The sequence below is a fragment of the Wolffia australiana genome, chromosome 13 (genome assembly GCF_029677425.1).
Source record: "Wolffia australiana isolate 7733 chromosome 13, ASM2967742v1".
NCBI lineage: Eukaryota > Viridiplantae > Streptophyta > Magnoliopsida > Alismatales > Araceae > Wolffia > Wolffia australiana.
In genome coordinates this window covers 2,215,786-2,239,205 of record NC_135847.1, presented here as the reverse complement: position 1 = coordinate 2,239,205, position 23,420 = coordinate 2,215,786, and the positions used below count along the sequence as shown (strand labels likewise).

The 23,420-nt window shown below is 35.2% G+C and overlaps 2 protein-coding genes and 1 long non-coding RNA gene across 5 annotated transcripts; all 3 read left to right on the top strand.

The window, feature by feature from the left end:
- The first annotated feature begins 671 nt into the window (after positions 1 to 671).
- Positions 672 to 1,580, top strand: LOC144711442 (dehydration-responsive element-binding protein 3-like). The gene has a single exon (XM_078585452.1). The coding sequence runs from the start codon at positions 792 to 794 to the stop codon at positions 1,383 to 1,385; it is 594 nt and encodes a 197-aa protein (XP_078441578.1). The 5' UTR covers positions 672 to 791; the 3' UTR covers positions 1,386 to 1,580.
- A 14,288-nt stretch (positions 1,581 to 15,868) lies between these two features.
- Positions 15,869 to 19,311, top strand: LOC144711222 (uncharacterized). Of its 3 annotated transcripts, none has more exons than XR_013583502.1 (4): positions 15,869 to 16,100; positions 16,539 to 16,909; positions 17,311 to 17,573; positions 19,128 to 19,311. It is a non-coding gene; the product is annotated as an uncharacterized LOC144711222 (long non-coding RNA). The 3 variants fall into 3 exon arrangements; XR_013583501.1 differs by lacking the exon at positions 16,539 to 16,909 and adding an exon at positions 16,290 to 16,330 and having other exon boundaries at positions 15,895 to 16,100; positions 17,304 to 17,573; XR_013583500.1 differs by lacking the exon at positions 16,539 to 16,909 and having other exon boundaries at positions 15,901 to 16,100; positions 17,304 to 17,573.
- Positions 19,312 to 19,891: 580 nt separating this feature from the next.
- LOC144711221 (uncharacterized) lies at positions 19,892 to 22,180 on the top strand. Its single transcript, XM_078585153.1, has 2 exons — positions 19,892 to 20,052; positions 21,843 to 22,180. Exons 1-2 carry the CDS (start codon positions 19,994 to 19,996, stop codon positions 22,069 to 22,071), a joined length of 288 nt encoding a protein of 95 aa, XP_078441279.1. The 5' UTR covers positions 19,892 to 19,993; the 3' UTR covers positions 22,072 to 22,180.
- The last annotated feature ends 1,240 nt before the right edge of the window (positions 22,181 to 23,420 follow it).

Sequence of the window (23,420 nt, the reverse complement as noted above, 5' to 3'; positions counted from 1 at the left end):
TAGATAGCGAGATAGATATATAGAGAGATAGAGATAGACAGAGAGCCAGAGAGATAGATTTCGAGATAGATTGATAAAGAGCCTGAGAGATAGATAGCGAGATAGATATATAGAGAGATAGAGATAGATAGAGAGACAGTGAGATAGATTGCGAGATAGATAGACAGAGATAGATAGAGAGTCAGAGAGATAGATTGCGAGATAGATAGATAGAGATAGAGAGCTAGAGAGATAGATAGCGAGATAGATATATAGAGAGATAGATAGGTAGGTGGATAGAGAGGAATAAAATTATGTGTGATCCAACCTGAAAGCTGTCCATTTATTCGGAAAGAGGAGGACAAGCAAAAAAAAAAAAAATAGTCAGAGATTCGGGGCAGCGAACAGCTGTGCTGACTTCGAGCACACCGGGAAGAGAGAAAGAGCGTCCACTGTCCACCTAGTCCCCTAAAAGACATGTCCTGCAAACGCGGTAAGAGCCAGATGAGCTCCAGCTAGCAGCAGAAGCTGCGAAAAATTATTGAGCTGTTCAGTAACGTGGGGCTTCGTCCTTCCTACATCTCCACCATAGTTAAAAATAATACAATTTCTCCCTCTTTCTTTCCCACACAACACACTACAAATAATTCTCTCAATTTCCCCCCCGTTCTAAATGTTTTATTCAATCCCCTCGTCATGTCCACAACCCCATCATAAATAATTCTCTTCATTTCCACCTCTCACTTATCCTTTAGTTAAACCCCTCATCATGTGCAGCCCCTGTATCTATCCCCCGCAACCCATCACAAAAAATGATGAAAGTCTATTATAAAAGCCCCTCTCAAAGGAGTTACAAGAGGAGAGCTTTAAGGTCCAACCAAATGGTGAAGAGTGGGAAAGAAGGAGAGCACAGGAGGAGGTACAAGGGGGTGAGAATGAGGAGATGGGGGACATGGGTTTCTGAGATAAGGGCTCCTAAGCAGAAGACAAGGATATGGCTGGGCTCCTACTCCACTGCAGAGGCAGCAGCTAGAGCTTATGATGCAGCTCTTCTTTGCATCAAGGGCTCTTCAGCTGAGCTCAATTTCCCAGAAAGCAAGGATCTTCTTCACTGTGAAGGTCCTGTTATGGCCCCAAAAGCCATACAGAAGGTTGCTGCTGCCGCTGCCGCCGCCTCCGCCGCCACCGCCGAAGCCTCTGTTACCTTGGTTTCATCCTCTTCTTCCTCTTCAGCAGTGTCTCCTCATGGAATTGAGAGTGGAATTAACGATGTGTACTCAGATTGTGGTGGGTTTCCTTCCCCACACAGGAGTGCAGATTTACTATTAAGTGGGCAAAGTGACTTTGGTCAGCTGCTGGAGGAGGCTGAAGGAGAGTTGATCAACTTGTGGGACTTTTATTGGTAGTGCCACCTTCTCCTCTGTGGCATTTTCTCATCTTGAAGCAGCCTCCAGGTCGAGGATATAGAGTTTGTTTGTTTATTCTTGAGGTATGATAGATTCAAGTTGAAAAAGAGTATTAGAAATTGTCTATGAAGTCTTGTAGATGTCACTTGAAACTGGAAAGTCTCATGGAAATAATGAACAGAAGCTTATATTCAATGTGTTGAGGCTTTCAACTCGAAGTATGAAAGTCCTTTTGAAGTGGTAAGATCGTTTATAGAATAATATGCACAGTCGTTGAATACTTCGATTGATAGTTCACTTCGTTTATACATCGGTCTTCCTGTTTGTGGTGATTGGAAATTCTTGAACTGAACTAGTCCAGTTGGGCTGTTCTTCGTTTGGGTGGTCTTCAATAACTTGCAGTCAGGAGAGGAAACAAAAAATGAAGAAAAGCCTTACACATATCTGCATTGCCTTGCAAAAAGGTGAACAAAAAGGAATTCGTTAAACAATGATCATACTCTGGCTTCCTAATCTATTAAAACCTCGTTAACTCTCATATTAGTACTCCCTCTAATTTTCACCCTCATGAAGATATATGATGCATCTTGACGCAAAGTCTTCAAATGATTTTTAGAATTTTGGAAGAAAGTATGTTCTTGCCCTCACACATCGCGACAATGCTCCAGGTATCGTTTATTGCGATTATTTTCAGCGTAGTCATCCATGGTTTCCTTGAAATAACATTTTATACTTATGCTTCATAAGTTTATCTTACATTGTCTCCCTAATTCACGGTATACATGTCTTTAAATTGGTTCTTGATGGAGAAAAAGACTTTTGTTTTATTACTTCACCCCAAGGCTGAATTTTGAATTTAGTTTTAAAAATCTTTGGGAACGTTACTTGGGGACAATTTTTCATTCTGTGCAATTAGGTGTGACTTTTACTAATGTCAGGGGAATATAGCATCCACCTTGATTATGCACTAGATTCTAGCATGAATGAATAAGACGAAAGTTCTTAATGTCATTTGCTCGTTTTTCTTTAGTTGAAGATCTGATCTACCGCATGCTACTTGGGAGCCATATCTAATTAAAAATCCAATATCACGAATATGCTAGACTTTTAATGAATTTTAGCGTTATATACTCAAGTACCTTAAGAATATGCACAGCTATCAGCAAAAAAATTATGTAGCGTATTAAAACCTTCTAAAACTAATAATAGATTCCCCAAGTACGTTCAAATTTTCATTCAAAAAATATTATAAAGCTTCACGATAATGATTCTTTTTTAAATAACTTTGGGTATCGTAAAATTTTTATATCATGATATTATTATTCATTTTGTACGCATAATATTTAGTAATAAAATGTTGCATACTATCAGGTCTTTGAAATTGCAACAAACTAGTAGAAACATGGAAATTTAGAAATTGAAACAAAAAACTATCCAAGAGAGATACATATTCTCACATTGAATCAATTTTCAATATAGATTCATTAATATTTAAGGCTGAGATATTTGACATAAAATGCCTAAAGTAGTTTTAAAATGATAATAACTTAGTTATTAGTCCCATCAACTCTTAAATAGACTCGAGACCCTTGTTCAATATAATTTTTCTGGGAATAAATTGGCATGAAAATGTATACAATCTAATTAATGAACAACAAATCAATTTTGAAGGTAAATGGATGAAGTTGTACTTGCTATCTCAGTTATAATGAAAAAAGTTAAATTGTGAAAATTCGGTTGAAAGGTAAACTTTTTATTTTAAACCAAAACTCTTAGATAAATGTCAGACTTCGAATCTTGAATTCTTACATTGTTTGGTTGAATCGGACTTATATTTTACTGGTTAGAAAATATGATCAATGTAAAAATGCATTGATAGTATTAAGATGAATTATGTAAATAGTTTCCACACAATAAAATATGAAATTAAAATCATTCACATGCTTTTTTTCTAGGGAAAAAGCTCTCTCCTAGATATTTTCAGTTATTAATTCCCGTCTTTGTAATTGTACATCAAGAACAACTAAGCTCAAAGAAATTTCTCCTGGAGGGAAACCTATTTGCTTCATGAAGTTTCACAAATTTTCACAAAAGTTTTGTATAAAATTAAGCTTCATATGTTTGATCAGATTCATTGAATCTGGATATATCATTCCATAATTGGGAGCTTTTAACCAACGGATGGCATTTGTCATGCACATATCATGGTTATTCAGACATCATATATCCCATATGATCTCAATCAATTCTACATTAGTCAGCTCAGGTCAGAAACCAATCAATTTGAATCATATATCGGATCGATGTACCCTACATAGGATCTGGAAAATTATAGTTTTCTACATTAACAGTATATAACAAATAGATACTTTAGTATAATGCAAGTATCAACAACAGAGTATAATTGAATCTTCGTTTTTTGTATGTTATATATTTGATATGGTTACGAGTTTCATGTTACAAGTATTTAAATTTCAGGATTAACAAACACGGAGACAGATAAAAGACATAACATGAAGAACACATTTTTTGCTGATCTTTAAGAAAAAATAACTTCTATTAGATGCTACTATCATTGAACTATCCTGATCATAACTTGGTAGCAGGGAGCAGTATTCATATCAAGGAACATTCAATCCAAATTTAGAAAAAAATACAAGAACCACTAAATGAGGAGAAGGAAATTTATGAAATTATTTTATTTTACAGGCATTTCAAGTTTCTATCTAATTATTCCCTGTTTGATATGTTGAGTTGATATTTAAGAGATGACTGAAATTTTGGAAATAAAGAGAAGAAAAATTGAGACATTATCGAAACTTAAAATTTTATATTCCATATAATAGTTTTATATAACATGTTGAAAACATGGATATTAATGGTGTCTTGTGGATATTTTATAAAGTGATATATAGATATTATTTGATTACTGGAAATTTTTTTATAGTAGATCATTGGAATTGAGAACATAGGATAGGCATTATAAAATAAAGGATTTATTTTCTTATACAAAAATTTAATTTTTAATTGATTAAATTAAAACTATAGTGGAATGAGTCATTCTCCAGTCAGAAGAAAAAATTCAAAGATATAGTTGGATTAAAATACTTGGATAAAATTGAATCTTCGAACTATGTTATCATAAAATTTAAATGATTCAATATATACGGTTTAATTTTTAACCAAAAATATTGAAAATTCCATTGAGTCTATGTAAAATTTGAAAAGTACCAAAACACTGAAATATCATAATCATAACTAGAAATATTTGAATCAAATTTCACTGAAAATTATTTTATTTTTCATAAATTCTATATTAAAATGATATTTTGATAAAGGGAACGTAAATATTTCATGCTTACCATCATTCGACCCTTTTCCATATTAAAAGAATGGAGGAACTATAAGTGTTCTGAGTAGAAAAGGTTTCAACCTTAAGTGTGCTGAGTTGAAAATGATCCCGGGAACTGTAACTTCCCTGGAGGAGCATAGTTGATTAAAACAATTGGTGGTTTTAGGTGTAAGATAACAAGTCGATACTCTTTTACTAATTCTCATTGGGTGAACCCAAGAGTGAAACAATACATTAAAAAACAAACTTCGCCCAAATTACTAATCAAATAAAATGTATAGATAGAAATAAAAAATGGACAATCCAAAACACAAGGTCATTATTTCTCATTCAATTTAGCCAAAACTTTAAATGATTTTTAATGGTACAAGGAAGAGGCATCAGGTCTGTGGATACATCTATCAAATAGTTTTACTATGCAACATGTGAAATGAAGAAGTTATCATGAAATAGACATTTATATATTCAACTACTTGTATGATGAGTTAATTTACAATTAAAGGTTTGTAATTATTCAAGAGAAATAAAATAATAACCATTTAACATATTTTTGTGAAAATACAAATTCATTTAATATACATGAGCGACCATCATTCTTCAATAAGAGAAAATTCCTACTCTAATTAAGTATTAAAATTTTGGGATTTGCATAAAAATGTTTACATCCGATTTGTATGAATACATGTCCTACAAAAAATACCAATAACTTTTAGTCGAAAATCAGCATGCCGCATTTGGAGGCAGGTGGAGAACAGCAACATGGATTGTGTGCACTTTTAATCACGACTTTGTCGCATTTATTTTTGACTAAAGGCAATACTGTATATCATTAGCTCAAAATTATAAATATTAACATGAATTAAACCTAGTATAATTACACATTATTCCAAAAAAATTGTGATAAATCAATAAAATAGGGTCCCTCTTAGTCAATTATATGAATACAAATATGATCTCAAAAAAATCTGTAACATATCAAAAGATGCAGGGAAAATATAATAAAGTTTCAAAAGTGAAATTCATCATTTTAAGACATCATATTATTCATGCGTGCCTATTTTAGTTCACAGAATTATGTCAAAATAATCATTCTAAGACACAATATTATTCATACATTCTCATAAGTTTATTTTAGAGGAAAAATAAATGTGAAATTAAGAATAATATTAATCCACAAATTTTGGTGTTAGGAACGGGCTATATTTTGTCTTCATTTCATGTTTGAATGATGGCTCCATTTTAAATCAATAAAGTTCCCAAGTCAATACCTAGCCACAAAATAAAACCATAGGACTTTGCTAAAAAAACTTATGGATAATAATATTTTATTATAACTGGGATATGCAAAAATCACAGGGTTTCCTGCAAGAAAAAAATTGGCCTATATCAAGAAGATCATTAATTGTACTTTCAATTACTTGTCAATGATACTGCAATCAACAAACTAATCAAAAAAGAGAAAATAAATGGATAAGTTAAATTAGGTTTATATGACAAAAAATATACATTTGAATATATTATTATTCATATGTGATCTAAAAGGTTCCAAAGTCACCTAGATATTGGCACGAGGAGTTGAGAAATTAAATTTACATCATCATGAGATAATTAATTTTAAAAGAATAAATTTATTAATACTTGAAATATTAGTTATAATTGCATTATTTCATATTATTTATAATTAATATATGCTATATTTATTATATACTGCAATATTTCGTTCTATTAACTCAAACTTATTTGGGGAATACGCATATCTCATGTGAAAGAGATACTGAAGTATGATTCATGGGAGAATTGAGATTTTTAGATGGGAGTATTAATTCAAAGATACAAGGGTTGAATATTGGAAATAAAATTGCACAAAGTGACTACAAAATAACATCATAGAGTAAAATTACGACTCTAAGGGTAAAACCATGAACAAAAATATTATATTGGAATAATATTGCGATGTGGGCGATTTAGGAAAAGTATTTCTGAATTTGAAGTGCAAGAAGCGGAACAAAAATAAAGCTTTCTTTATGGATAACCAATCCATTTTGAAAAATAGTTGGAAAACTTTACCCAAGAAATGGGTACATAAAATGGAAAGATCGGAACATGGGAATAAATCTGATAGGAATATGGACTACCCATTTAAATTGTTGTTCTTTCTCTAATTTCATACCTATACATGGGTTCAAGTTTAGACCGACATTTGCGGAGTTGGTCATCCCTTTCGAAAATGAAGATTTGAAGTGGTCCATAATTTACTGAGTACTCGGTATACCTCACGCTCAGAAAAGAGGAGCTATATGAATTCTTTGTAATCTATAAATTCCTCCAATTTATCCTTCAGATAAAAAGGAGTTCTTAGTTTAATAAAAAAAATAGCTTTGTATATTAAAGATTGAGATAAAATATACAATATTTGGCGCGTGTCTTTATAAAGTATTGGGAAGTGATCCTAAGGAAATCTATAGCTTAGCTGTGACAAAGATCGCTTCAGCTTGAAATATAAATTTATTTGGGATCAGGAATCTTATAAAAAAAAATTAAAATTGGAATGTTACTAAGATTGATGATTTGTGGTGTAAAAATTTGATTAAAAAGAGAAAGTGGTACGTAGACTATTTATGCATGGTTGAAACTAAATATATATCTTGTGGATAATGATGTGACAAAAAACTATGGTAAGAACGTAAGTTAAGATTTTTGTTGGATGTCATCCATATTACTTGTCTAAATATTCCTGCCATACATTTGGGAAAAAACAATCAGCCACCCAAGCGCTAGTAACATTTAAATGAAGAATCACTTTTTCAGATATATATCAAATCACAAAGGGTATATTACTATAGAATTTATTGATAATTCAAATTGCTTCTAGATACCCCAAGGTGATAATATATTTGAATTTGTATAAGAGATTCTATATTTATTCCACTTATGGAAAATTAAATAACTAGGACTAACTTTCTTTTTTTTATTAGCAAAAAACACGGTGCCGGGTACGGCCAACCCTGTGATTGTGCACGTAGTTCGATCCAGTCGTGCCCTGGACGCCACCCAGGGGGATTTTATATATAAAATGGAGTGTTTATCATTTTTTATGGGTGTGGAGCAAGCATAAATATCCCAATTACACTCGGATTCCACTCGTCCATGCCAATGTGCATGAAAGGAAACGATACATAAATGATACCTAGCAGGAGCTCAGAGAAGTTTGCGCATCCCGACCTCACCCGTCCATGCTCCCTCCAAGTGAAAGTGCAGGCGGAGAGTGCAGTGGCCGTGGAGCAGTCCACCCCGCCGCTGTGAAAGTCGTCTGATCAGGGGAGAGGTTGGGCGCGCCCACCTCGAGTGTTCCACGCAATCGGCCACTCCCGCCGGCCCTCCTTCGGTATAAAATTAACTCTCTATAGTCACGGTAAATTAATTTATGACATTTACATTACACTAAATAAACTAAAAATCTTATGTATCCTCAAATTCAGATGAAATAAACATAAGGTAATAAATGATATATTCCCTCTACTCTTTTAATTCATTTCAACCCTCGAATGATTTATATTCTAGTTAGTTTGGTTCTATGTTATTTTTAGTGTCTTTATTTTAATGTTATTTATTTTTCTAATTTTATAATCTAAATTTAATCCTCAATGGATTCCAAAGTTTCACGAATTATATTTTTTGTCCCAGACTTCTTTTTGACTCATTTCCAGAGGGAGATTCTATCCCATTGCTATTTCTTATATGATCTCCAGAAGTTTCACAAGCACAAAGCGTCAAAGAGTAGTCTCCATAAGCAGCAAAGACCCTTTATATTAAGGGATTTTACATTGAGAATACGTAGTATGTACTATAATTAATTATGATATATTTAAAATTGTATTTTAAAACATAGAGGTGAAAAAAAAGTGTGCATCATTTAGTGTAATATCTTACACCAAGGATCATTTTTGCACGATAGATGAACACAATTCCCTTGTGATAGAGGATACAGAAAATACCTCTATTAGGTATTAAAACCGGTAATGAGATATTTGAGAATAAATTACAGGATATTGATTTAGAATACTTAACTAAAAGTATTTCTGAATATTAAGAGTTCATCTTTATTCATAAATCCTATCAACCCTAGTGAACATGTGCAGTCTGTGTTACAGCTGTGGCCATACATTCTAATTTTCCAACAATACCTTAGTGAATCCTTTAGTTAATGTCAATGTTCATGTAAAATGTAGTGATTTATGCTTACCTTATTATGTCTATTAACTTTGGTTAAATTTAATATAAATGAAAAATGCTAAAAATAATTACTGTCTCATCATATGAGATTCAGGAAGTTCTGAATCAGGAAGTAAATTTGGTTGTACCCAAATTTATTTTAGGTGTGGAGTGGTTGTATTCTGTTCATTATGTCGGGTTATGAGCCTTGTTTCAGTCATGGAAATTTTTTCCATGACTGCAGAAGAAATTATCGATTCAAAATCTATCTTTAAAATCATACATCACATGTACCTTATCCAGAACTTGTTCCACCCTTAACCTGCTCACTTTGATATTGTTCTGAAATGGTTCACGTGCCCAACATCTAAACATGTGCACGCGATCACATTGCTCTTGAATCTCCACTTCTTATTCTTCAACTCTCCTTTGAAATCTTAAAGACCTTCTCACCATGAAGACAATCACCTTGGTTGGGTAGAGAAGAGATGAGAATGGATAAAGACGGGTTCCCCTTTCCCTATTTAAATTTTACTTAAGTTTTTTCCCAAAATCCCATAAAGTAAATATATTCACCAAAGCCACTATGATCTTAAATGTGTGACCCTCTAGGCACATGTATCCTTCTAGTTAATAACTTTAGTGACCTAAAAACCAGTATTCATCAACCTTATTAATTAACTATATCCATGTATAGATTAGTTAAATAAGGATCGATTCAACTCAATAAATAGGTTGGGCTTCCAACCCATGGGACGCAAAGCGACACCTAGTGCTCTAGAAGGTGCCGAGAAGTGTTAGAACTCTCTCATGGAACATTTATCATCACCGGTTACTGTATATGTATAATCCTTTATCCGCGGGAGACTCTCAAACGACTTAGGGTATGTTTGATCATCAAATCCTAATTCGGCATTCGATTAGTTCTGATGCATAACAGGGATCATTGAAGAATTCATTCTCCAATGTCCTCACTACCCTGGCCAGGGATTTTCTGCATTGTCTTCCTTGAGTCAATATCCTCTTATATCTAGGGCGAATGATCCCATTTTGACCACTCAATCATCTTCATGAGCTTCTTACAATATCTGAGCTATGACTTGTTTGAATCCTATGATTAGAGGCTCATAAGTTGTAGTCAAAATGCAGTCTTCCATCCACGAGATGTCCTTTATGTCTCAGGTCAATGGATCACTTATACAACCATGACATGAATCAACCTGATTGGCATTTAGGTATCATACTATTCATGATTTTTTTGGATCAATCCAGTGAACTCTTTCTCCAAAGAGCACCAATTATTTGTCTTAAGTGTCGCCACACTATTAGCCACATGATCAGCTATAATTATCATATAAGTAGGATCAGTTTGTGTTATTCTATTTGGATAATTCGATGTCAATCTCCACTATTCACCGAATAGGAATATTTAGAATACATGTTTAAAGACTAGAAATCACTGTACTATGATCTCATCATAATTCACTAGGTCATTGTATGTATTCATAGACTTCATTATAAGCATTACACTGGAGTAATAACGAACAATAGTTTTACTCAATGAACTTAAATTAAAACATGGCGGTGCATATTACTAATTTAATGATTTATCTCTCACTCTAATATAAAATTTCAAACATAAAATTAAATCTACATTCAAATTAATGTTCTCATATCAAAAGATTTAAAATATATTCCCTATGAAGAGAATATTTTTATCTTTCACTTGTATCAAAGAAAATAGAAAATCCCAAAAATATCATTACATTTTGGTCATTATTGAAAATAATATTTTCATATTTTGTATATTTAACTGTTACTTTATGGGATGAATGTACATAGGATTTTCTATTGCCAACCTAAAAAATCAAACCTTGAACTTATAGGATCATACATTGCTTAAACTTTTGATGGCTTAGAAGGATATGTCCACATGTGTAAATAAACATATATACATATTATATTTTGCGGAAAGCCCATAGTTTTTAAATTTCCTTTTTTCTATATGTGGGTTCAAATTCATGACACATACCAAAACATCATGATATTATGTGTGATAAAGATAAATGTTTCTGGATCCGTATGACAAATAATGACTGTTTTTGGTGTAGGCATTCAAGAAATGTTCACTCGACAGTCGTAAAACTTGTTTCTATTGAATTATTTCGTAACATGTATTCATTATTATTCTTATTATAATAATACAAGGTAACATCAAACCCAATACAACTCCATATTGGATTTGTTAAAATTGACACAGACTTAGATTTAGGTGGTATGTTTTAAATTCTGAGGTCAATGAAAGAATAGTGTGAGGGAAAAAACTATATCAGAATATAATCAATTGAGAGGTAATTTATAGATATTAATAAACTGATGAATATTATTTTTTGTAAAAATTATTTGATAGAAATTGATAGAAGCGTATACTATTTTGAGATAAATACAGTAAAATTATGTATTAAATTCATATAAGAAAAAAATAATAAAAAGACAGTAATATATATTAAGATTTAAATAAATAATTGAAACTGTTGGGTTGATCTTGAGATGAATTTTTGACCTACAAATATTAACTTATAATACACCAGGAGTTTAAAAACATTAGGATTGGCATGAATATCCAAGGAATTATCATAATAGCACTTTTATAAAATTGTAATTATACAATAATAAAATGGACATTAATACCACATTTTGGATGTCAAGGTGTCGAGGAAAGGGGTTAATTTTTTTTATCCCTGGGCAGGATTTATCCGTTGAATATATTAATTTTTTTGTCAACATGTAGTATGGCTGTATCCTAGGTTACCAAGAATATTTATAGGTGAAATATTGAGAGAGGCTCTGGCAAGGAATACATATCCATGGAAGAATTCAGCACTAGCCCTAACCTGTAAAAAAATCAATGTGTCCATGTTTTCCCCTCCTCAATCGCTTATTAAAATTGATTACACTAAAATATAAATAAAAAAAATTAAATGTCATGAATATAATTTATTTATAACACTAAATTCACTCCTTTTAGGTTTGGTTCCTTAAGGAAAATTACTCTCTTATATCTAAACTAAAGATGAGATTGGTTCCAGCCTAAAATAGTGGACTCATTGTAGAGGCTTAGAATGAGTTGACTAGAACTATCTTCTCACCAGCATCTTTAAATAATATGATCTTAATATGTACCTCTTATAAAGAAAAATATTTATAAATTATTATATTAACGATTATAACTCATGTGTATCTTTTTGAAGTATAGCAACACACCTAGTATAAATGGTAGATAAAGTAATGTCTTTATAGATTTCCATTGTCTACCTTTAGCAACCTTATAATGGACTTAAAATTGTAAACTTTCAACTTTAACAAAAAATTATACGATCCTAGTAAAGTGTTTACTCGCCTGCTAAAAAATAAAACATGGGAGTGGTAAGCATAAAATAGTAGTTGGGCATACTCATGGTATCTAAGTAGGTGAGTCATTCAGCCTGATTGTGAATAATTTTTATACAGGAACACATAGAAAAATTATATTTTAATCATTCAATTAAAGAATAAAGTTAAAAAAATATTTACAGTTATCCTCTCACTTTTTAGTGAGAAATTCACCAATATATATTTTCACCTTGCCTTGCCTCATGTAAATCTTAACTTTCATCTCCTACCCAAACAATTAAGTCTAAGATGGGAGAAAATTGATAGATAAGTGGACCAAGATGATCCTAATATCAAAATTTCATAGTTTAGTTTTATGTAATGTAACTCTGTCTTTTATGTAATGATGCGACCCAAAAGGTCATGTATTACTTTAAAAGATACAAGGTCTCAATTTCAGCTTCAAGAAGTGTTATCACCCCTTCCCAATTTCACTCAAATTATGCTGGTTGATTTAGTTTTCCTATCTAAAGTCTTCATTCTAGTGTTGATTTTTTTGTATTAGATTCTTCAAGCTTGTATTGATTTTTTTGTATGAGAGTCTTCAAGATATTTTTGATTGATTTTTTCCCAATATATTTACCATTAAGTTGTAATAAGGGCATCTTTAGAATAAATTATTATATGGTCAATTCTTTGGTTCTAAAGAAATTTAGTCAGAACCACCATTGAATTATAGTTATTTTTGAATAAAATCAGCATTTGAATTACAGCAATTGAGAGTTTCAATATCATGTAAGATGAATCCCATATAAATATAATTTAATATTACACTATATCATCAAATTGTATGAGTCATCATGAAATATGATGAACTTTGCTAACCCTTTTGGTCACAAGGAATAATAGTTGAATTCAAATACAGTTAGCTTAGCTTTCTAGTCTGATGTTTATGGAAATGGTATTTTTTCTTGGAAAATAAATGCAACTTTGCTAAATGGAAGATATTTCCCCCATGTTATTTGCTTTTAGGGAACACGGTTTGGTCTCAATCCGGCATTACCAAAAAACCCAAACCCAGACCTAAAATTTGGTCCAGTCTCGGTCTTGATCCACCTTTGGTCTAGTCATGTTGGATAGTCAATGTGAAAGTCAATGTCAGGTTGACTTGGTCATCTCACCGCATACAACAAGACTTCATCTGAATCTCACTCAGGTGTAGAAGTAGTGCCTGAAAATAAGGCAGAGAGAAAGAGTGAGGGGATATGATTAGTGAATGAAAGAGTGTGAAAATGAGAGAGGAAGAGAGAGAGAGAGAGTTAGAGGGACAAGAGAATGAGACAATGAGAGATGGAGAGGGAGAGTGAGAGCGAGATGATGTGAAAGTAAGAGAGGGAGAGAAGAAGAGTGAGAGGGGGAGACTGTGAGAAATTCAGAGGGAGAGAGTGTGAGAGGGGGAGATTGTGAGAAATTCAGAGGGAGAGTGTGTGAGAGGGCAGACTGACAAATCAAGAGGGGAGAATGAGAGAGGGAGGGAGGGAGAGAAGTAGAATGAGAGGGAGATAATGAGAGATGGAGACAGGGGGAGAGAGAATGAGAGTGATAAAAGGAGATATTGGGAGAAATAAAAAGGGAGTACGAGAGAAAGACAGAGAGAGAGAGAATGAAATAGGGAGAGAACGAGAGTGAGAAAATGACAGAGTGGGAGAAATTAAAAGGGAGGAAGAGAGAGTGAGACTGAGATAGTGCAAGACCAAGAGAATCAAAGAGGGAGAGAAGGAGAGAGCCACACAGTGAGAAAGAAGGGGACAGGGTCAGAGTGCGAGACTAAGAGAGAGTGATTGCAATAAGAGGGACTGCACAACGAATAGAGGGAGAGAGTGAGAGGGGGAGAGAGTGAAAGAGGAAGAGAGGGAGAGCGGGGAGAGGGAGAGAGGGAGAGCGTGAGAATGGAAGAGAAGGCAAGAGTGCCAGAGGGAGAGAGTGAGAGGGGGACAGAGGACGAGAGAGAGATTGAGAGGGGGACAGAGGTTGAGAGAGAGTGAGAATGAGAGAGAGGGAGGGATTGCGAGAGGAAGAGACAGGGAGAAGAGGGGGGAGCGGGCAAGAGAGAGCTTTTGAGAGGGAGAGACATATTAGAGTATGGCATGCGAACCGCAATTGACCCAAAATGGCTGACCGACGGTCTGGTTCGGTTCGGTCTGATCTAACTTTGGTCAAACCGTGTCCTTCCCTAGTTTTTTTCTACACACTTTTGGGACGGCGAGAGAGAAACAGGGGATGAGGAATTCCCTTGACAGGCTCTAAATTGTGAGAGGGCACTACCCATTATGACTCAGGCCTTGGCTGTGGGTTGACACAGCGGCGACCAAGCACAGACAATGGTGGTTGGGGACGGCGCTGGCGGCAGGGCGCGGCACGGCGACACAAGAGGAACAGGAGAACTCCTACTGGTAACGGTTGGACGTGGCGTCGGCAATTAGTGGCGGCGACTGCTCTTCCGGCAGTGGTATTGGCTTTGCGGCCGTGAACTGGTGGCGGCAGCGTTGATGAGCGATTGCCATCCTCGTAGCTGCTCTAGGAAAACTGGAAGATAATCTCCATGGAGGAGAAGGTGGGAATTCCATAGTGAAGAGAAAATTCAATTTTTCAACAAAGGAAGTCCAAATGGCACTGGGGGCATACCATCCCTTATGGGCCAAATTGGGGGAAAAGTCCAAAGTAAAGACATTCTCTTAATGGTCCGGACAAACTCAAAAAAACATAAGAAAAGACGACAGAGCCCAAAAACACTGGGCCCCATAAAATTGATAAAGACATGATGCAGAAAATAAACAAACTGTCAGGACTGGTCGTCAAGCTGTATACTTGAAACTCGGGTTCTTCGCGTAGGCTCGGGCATTATCAGTCTTCTGATTAGGGAACGAAAATCTAGAGAGAGAAAGTGAGCTTAATTGTTGGAGAAAATTAGATACATATACAGAGAGAGGGAGAAATGGAGAGAGATTTTTTAAAGAGAAATAGAGAGCAATATCTAGAGAGAGATAGATGTAGAGAGAGAAATAGAGAGAGAAAGATAAATGGACAGAAATTTTTGAAGAGAAATAGGGAACAATATGTAAATAGAGATAAATTGAGAGGGATTTGTAGAGAAAGAAATATAGAGCGATACATAGAGAGAGTGAGATAAATTGAGAGATATTTGTAGAGAAAGAAATGGAGAACAATACATAAAGAGAGAGATTTGTAGAGAGAGAGATAAATGGAGAGAGATTTGTAGAGAGAAATAGAGAGATACATAGAGAGAGATAAATGGAGAGAGTTCTATAGAGAGAGACATCGAGAGCGATATGTAGAGAGAGAAATACAGAGAGAGAGAAATAGTGAGTTAAAGAGAAAATAGATATATATAAACAGAGAGAGAAATAGAGATATCTATACTACTATAATAGGAATTGGTGTACCCTTCTGGCCTCTGATTGGCTGAAAAGATAGTGAGAGAGAAGAGAGAGAATAAGAGAGAGAGAGAGAGTTGAAAAACGGTTGAGAACATCGACAGTTGTTTCGAGAAAAACTCTGCTATATACTGAGAGTCAAAAAATGGTTGAGAAAGTAAATGGTTGCTCCGTGTTTATTCGCGTTTAATCATCATCCATCGATCAGAATCTTTTCATATATATAGAGAGAAGAAACCGAAAGGAAAGATCGATTTTGGAGAAAAAAAATCGAGGCGAACTCGGAAAATGACGCCGCGATCGTCCAAGAGAAATTTCTAATCGGTAATCCCGTTTACCTCGCTATGTTTCAAGTTTATTCTTTATGCTGTTAACACTATTTTTAATCGTTGTTTACTTATTTCTTCTCTCGCATAGTGGAATTTTGTACGAACTGGGCCGGTAATTTTATCAACTGGAAGTAATAGTCGTGTCTTTCTTTGTTTTTACTGCAATATATTTTTCTGTTCGAAGGAATACGCTGGAAGCCCAAAAAGTTTGAATTTCCATCAAAGGTTGGTTTTTTTTATCTAAAAATCATTGATCTACAATCCGCGTTTCGTCCGATCAAATCTGTTTTTTCTCAGATTTTATGAAGTCCGATTTCATCGCAGATTTTTTATCATAATCCTCTTTTCGTATCAATCTGTAATCGCGGCGTGATGTAACAAAATCTTTTCAATCAGAATCTGTAACAAAAGATCCTTTTTTTTTCGTCATCAGAATCTGTAACAAAAGAATCCCTGCTTCGATCCTCGCTGACGGCTAGAAATTGGTAAAAGTACAAAGATTCATTTTCTTTTCAGATTTTATCAAGTCCAATTTCATTGCAGATTTTCGATCAGAATCCTCTTTTCGTATCGATCTGTAATCGCGGCGTGATGTGACAAAATCTTTTCGTCATGTAACAAAATCTTTGTAGCTTGGCTACAGAGAATCTTTTTTTTCATATTTTATCATGTCCGATTTCATCGCAGATTTTCAATCAGAATCTTTTCGTATCGATCTGTAATCGCGCTTTGTTTTTGCCGCAATATATTTTTTTGCTCGAAGGAATATGCTGGAGGACCAAAAAGTTTGAATTTCCATCAAAGGTTCGTTTTTTTTGATTTAAAAATCGTTGATCTCCAATCCGTGTTTCGTCCGATCAAATCCGTTTTTTTTTCAGATTTTATCAAGTCTGATTTCATCGCAGATTTTGGATCAAAACATTTTGGTATCGATATGTAATTGTGCTTCGTTTTTGCCGCAATATATTTTTTTGGTCCAAGGAATATGCTGGAAGCTCAAAAAGTTTGAACTTCCATCAAAGGTTGGTTTTTTTGACAGTTCTTTGTACTTTAAGTGGGATAATTCTATCATCGTCATTCGTCAGCGAGGATCGAAGCAGGGATTCTAGCCAAGCTATAATCATCTTTTCTTAACAGTTCTTTGTACTTTTACCAATTTCATTTACAAATTTGAGTATTTTTACCAATTTGATTGAAGAAAACAGACGTGTGAAGTTCATCCCGGCCTCTGATTGGCTGTACCTTCGTTCACCGGCGAAAGAGAAGGAAGGTTATCGTTTTCGTTCATGGGTTTCCCATCAGAAATGCTCTTTTACAGAAAACGGTTACAGAAGCGGAGGGCAGCGGGGTCAACTGGAACGCACGTTCATCAGAAAACAGGGTTCTCTAGCGTTGTTCTCCAGTGTCATCCACGTCGTCCGCAACGTCCTCGAAGCCCCCTGGATTTCCTCTCCGCCAATGCCTGCAGGTTTCATTTCCTCTCTCTCTCTCTCTCTCTCTCTCTCTCTCTCTATCTCTCTCTCTCTCTCTCCATCTCTCTGGTTAGGGAAGGACATGGTCTGACCGAAGTTCGGTCAGACTGGACCGAACCGAACCGTCAGTCAGCCTTTTTAGGACTGACCAAACCTTCCGGTCCGGGTCCGGTTTCGCACATCGAACCGGAACGTTACTCTCTCTCTCACCTGCTCCCTCTCCCTCTCCCCCTCTCTCCCTCCGTTCTTTCTCTCACCCTCACTCTCTCACCCGCTCTCCCTCTCCTCCTCTCTGTATCTTGTTCTCTCCCCTCTCTCACCTTCTCTCCCGATCTACCTCTCCTCCTCTCTCTATCTCGTTCTCTCCCCCTCTCTCTCACCTTCTCTCCCGATCTCCCTCTCCTCTCTCTATCTCGTTCTCTCCCCTCTCTCTCACCCTCTCTCTCTCAAACTCTCTCCTGCTCTCCCTCTCCTCCTCTCTCTCTCTCTCTCTCTCTCTCCCTCTCTTCCTCTCTCTCGCACTCTCTCCCTCTCTCCCCCTCTCTCTCAAACTCTCTCCTGCTCTCCCTCTCCTCCTCTCTCCCTCTCTCTCAAGCCCCTCTCGTCCCCCCCTCTGTCCAGACCGCGAGCCCGGACCGAGATCGAGACTGGACCGAACTTCAGGTTTAGGTTTAGGTTTTCGATAAAACCGGACCGAGACCAGACCATGTCCTTCCCTATCTCTGGTTCGCTCTCTCTTCACCTATATCCCTCTATCTCTATCCTGGGTTTCCATATCCAAACGAGCAATGCACCTTCAGTTTTTTGATTTCTGAGGGTTCTAGGGACGGATGTCTGCATTGTTGATTCGTGTATTAATGATTCGTTTTAGAACAATATTCTAGATTTTTTTTTGTTGTTTGTAGATGGGAAATAAATTCCGCTTTCATCCTTATCATCCATATTTGCGATCAAGATTGTTTTTTTCCTCACGCAGTATCAGAACGATTATGATTTTTTTTTACACATTGTTTTTTAAATCGAGTAAACTATCTCTCTCACAGTCTCCGATCTAATTAGTGGGTCGATTGGTCACACAATATGTCCAATAATTGTTAATTTATTTAGATTTTCAAATAGATTAAACAATATCTCAATCTAATTCATGGGTAGATTAGGCACACCATCTGTCCAATTATGAATTTATTTAGTTTTCAAGTAGATTAAACTATCTCTTGATCTAATTCATGGGTCAATTAATCACGCCACCCGTACAATAGTCAATAATTTATTTAGTTCTCAAATATTAAACTATCTCTTGATCTAATTCATGGGTTGATTATTCACACCTGTAAAATATTGTTCTATAATGATTGTTTATGCACAGATGTCTGCATTGTTGGTGTTGATGGGATGTTTTTTAGGCGCCCTTTCATCCTTGCCTGCTACCAAACTTAAATAGATTGCTATACTCTACTTTTATCCTTATAAATTCTTATACTCTACTTTATTTCAAATTATTCTTCTTAATGTAGCAGCCCGATAATTCTCTTGGGGGATCTGAATTACAGAATTTCGTTGGCGACGGCGGAGGCAAGAAGCTTCGATGCAAAGAATGAATGGGCGAAATTGTCGCATAGGGACCAAGTGAGGTCTGCTCCGCCACTCGTCTTCTATGCTACCCCCGGCATGTAATCCAAACGAAACAGCCTTTGTTTTTTTCCTTCTCCGGCATCTGTCTACAAGCTTCAGATCTGTGTGGTTTATGCAAAGAGAGAGAAAGAAATAGAGAGCGATATGTAGAGAGAGAAATGGAGAGAGATTTGTAGATAGAGAAATAGAGAACGATATGTAGAGGGAGAAATGGAGAGATATGTAGAGAGAGGGATAGTAGAGAGATAAATAGAGAAAGAGAGACAGGGGGAGAGAGATCTAGTGTGAGAGAGATAGTAGAGAGATAAATAGAGAAAGAGAGACAGGGGGAGACAGATCTAGTGAGAGAGAGATAGTAGAGAGATAAATAGAGAAAGAGAGACAGGGGGAGACAGATCTAGTGAGAGAGAGAGATAGTAGAGAGATAAATAGAGAAAGAGAGACAAAACGAGAGAGAGAGAGAGAGCTAGATATATAGAGTGATAAATAATTATATAGATAGAGAAATATTAATATATGTATATATAGAGAAAAATAGATAGAGAGAGATTTGAGAGGGAAACAGATATATTAAGTGATTAGAGAGAGATATAGTCATATTTTTTTAGAGATAGAGAGAGATAGATATACAGAGAGATTAGAGAGAGAAATAGGTATATACAGAGAGATTAGAGAGAGAAATAGAAATATATAGAGAGAGACTGAGAGAGAAAGAGAGAAATATATATAGAGAGAGAAATACAGAGAGAGATACAAAGAGAGGTAGAGAGAGAGAGTGAGCGCCATGGAAAGAGGTTTGCGCGAAGGCGAGACGAAGCAACTTGAAGATTGCTCCGTCTCAGAGTAAGCTTTCTTTCTTCCGCCCTTCTTTATCTTATCTATTTTCCGGGTTTCTTGCTAATAATCGACTGTCCCATGCCCTTCTCATTTATTTTTCTAAATTTCTGCTAACTATTAGTTCGTTGCTTTCGGAAAGATGGGAAAAAATTTGTGCCCATTTTGAAATTTGATGACACTCATTATTGATTCGAGCATTGATGTAAACGTCCCCATATGGAGTCGAGATCTTGATTTCTTCAGACGGAAATTACCCATTAATCCTCATTAGTCTTGATTAATGGGTAACTTACCTCTGAAATTGCTCTAGGTCACGTTAGAATCTGAAGTTTGTTTGAAAACTTTTTTTTGTTTCTGCGGAGGATTTCCGATCCAAAAAAAATTTGTAGCATCTCAAAATCTTTTTCATTGAATTATCTAAGCTTGAATTATTCAGTTATTTGCAGATTCTAGCATATTGCATAGAATTATCTAAATTTCATTCCGTTAGTTGGATAATCAGTTAGATCAAAGGCCATCGTTGAGTAACCAGCGAAATTATTGAGAGCGCAGGATTCGGTTATGCATCTTGAACCAGTTCTCTGTACCATAAATTTCATTGCTGAGTTCCTATCACAGATCAGATAAATGGAACCATCATGATTGGCAAAAGCAGTTCCATTGATTTTTCTTTTCTTCTAGCTTACTTTTCCAAACTAATTCAGGAAAGATGTCCAATTTGAGCCCAAATTTAACAAAACTGAAAGAATCTGAGTCTCATTCAGCTATCGTTTATCTCTAGATGACCCCGAATCGGTGATCAACCCCATAAATATATGTATATATAAACATGTGTTACGCTTGAACAAAATCGGGCTGCCCCACTCAGGTCTTTCTAAACCAGCCCAGGATAAGACCCTCCATGTCGGGAATGACGCCAGTTCATCGAAGCTAACCTCCCGGTGAAAATGATCTCGTTTCTCTCTAGCTGTTTATTAAAGATTGAGGAGATGAAAGAGAGAAGACTTAATATACATAACATAGCAAGAAGGGGGGGAGGAACCCTAGAAGTAAAATATACACGAATACCCTATCGGCTAACACTTAACAGGTTTCAGGATGAATGAATGACCTCAAGAGTTTTGAAAATCGCTGGAAAAAGTCTCCTGTAAGGTCATTTTTGTCCCAGCTATTGATTGGAGCACTGGTAATAAAAGAACCGTTTATCTGCCAAGAGTTGTTTCTTCCTAGACATTACGTCATGACTTCATTAATCATAAGAATAATAATTTTTTTGTATGTGAACCATTTTTTTTTAATTTTCAGTTGTTATTTATTGAAATCCATCTTTAATTCACTCCCATTGGTCGGTGCGGATTTCAGTAATGATGCCAGTTTTTTCGCCAAATATTGTTTCATAAAAAATTGAAAATTCAACGAAACCGAGTCTAATTTGATTAGATCTCCTCTCTAACTTTTAATTAGGGTTAACTGTCATCATCTGTCACTTACTAGCCAGATTTTATAGTTTCTTTCTTGAGCCTCTGGTATTTCAATTTTTAATAAGATCCCTTGAAACATGCGGCTAGATGACTATCTTGGCCTCATGGCATTGTTAACGAATTGGAGGGTTTTGTTGCATGCTAGTTTAGAAGGGTGTGAATGGTTGGGGGGGGACAAGTTTGGTCCTTGTAATTCTCATTTTGTATTTTTTTAGTATTGGGTTGAGTACCGATATTGAGTGATCTTCTTTTCTTTCGAAGAATAATAATTTTTCATCAAAACATTATTTAAAGAATTTATTTGCTTTTACGCAGTGCGCTTGGCACGTGGGTGTTCTCGGTGGCTGGTGCTCTGATTGCCATCCCGGTTGGAATAAAGAGGAAGTCATTGGCACCATTAGTTTTCTTTGGAACGACGGGCACAATGGTCGACATTATTATGGGGATCAGCCAGTGTGAGAGGGAACACGCCGAAAGGCAGATTAAACTAATGGAAGAGCAGAATATGGCTGCCATGGATTCGCAATCAGACAATCTATCATGAAGGCAACAAAAGTTTGTGGTTGGTATCCGTTTTAGGTTTTTTTATTTTTCCTCAGTTGCATATTTGGTTGAAGAATTTTTGTTTCAATATATTTTCTTCCAATGTGTTAGAGGAATTTTCTTTTCTTGGGCGGCTACTTTGAGTTAATATTTTTCCTGAGTTAGAATGAGTGCCTCAATGTATCTCAATCAGACGATCTATCTTGAAAGCAACAACAGTTTGTGGTTGGTATCCGTTTTAGGTTTTTTTATTTATCCTCTGTTGCATATTTGGTTGAATAATTTTTGTTTCGATATATTTTCTTCCATTGTGTTAGAGGAATTTTCTTTTCTTGGGCAGCTACTTTGAGTTAATATTTTTCCTGAGTTAGAATGAGTGCCTCAATGTATCTCAATCAGACGATCTATCTTGGAAGCAACAACAGTTTGTGGTTGGTATCCGTTTTAGGTTTTTTTATTTATCCTCAGTTGCATATTTGGTTGAATAATTTTTGTTTCGATATATTTTCTTCCAATGTGTTAGAGGAATTTTCTTTTCTTAGGCAGCTACTTTGAGTTAATATTTTTCCTGAGTTAGAATGGGTGCCTCAATGTATGCGTACTCCACCCATAAAGTAGAAATCATGAATATCATTTTTAAAGGTTGTTCTTTAACAAGGGTTTGAAGTCCTTCGCTTTTGGTTTCATGGGTTAGTAACTTTTTTCATGGCTGTTTGATACTAGTTATAAGGCAAACATAGAGAAGGCAATGAACAAAATAACTCTAACAATATTCTCATGGCCGTTGGTTCAAATGAGTTTCCGCATCCTTCTTTAATGATCAGTTTACTTTCTTTATGACTGACTGCACAATGTAATTATTTCTAGTGCCTGAATTAAAATGAAAAATAGGGGAAATGTGAATAAGAAAAAATGGACTACTGTCATTTAATTTTTTTTAAAAAAGGAATAATATCAGTTCATAAATTGAAAACAGAACCTAGAAGTCTATGAGTTTAAATCTACACTATGCATTCACAGAAGTTGAAACTTCATATCATCGCATTCGTAATGACTCAATGTGTTCGTTGTACAGGAGCTTTATGAAATCTTACATATTATTTCAGGTAAATTCTTTTTGAAAAGAGTTCTTTCAGGTAAATGATCCTCTGATAACCAAATATTATGCAGGTGTTACTCTTGTGACAGGCTGGCAATGAAATGTGTGCCTTAATTAGAAAAGAAAAATAAAAACATGTGAATTATTTATTGTTAGGCAAACTTAAAAACCAGTTGTCTGCAACAATCAGTTGTTGAATGATGCATTTTTTGTCAGAGTTTGTTTTAATGTTCATATAATATATGACGTTA

Bases quoted from the DNA above. Each gene is read 5' to 3' on its own strand.
- LOC144711442 (XM_078585452.1), top strand. From the start codon at position 792: ATGATGAAAGTCTATTATAAAAGCCCCTCTCAAAGGAGTTACAAGAGG.
- LOC144711221 (XM_078585153.1), top strand. From the start codon at position 19,994: ATGGAAAGAGGTTTGCGCGAAGGCGAGACGAAGCAACTTGAAGATTGC. The intron at 20,053-21,842 runs GTAAGCTTTCTT...GCTTTTACGCAG, and splicing joins GAAGATTGCTCCGTCTCAGA to TGCGCTTGGCACGTGGGTGT.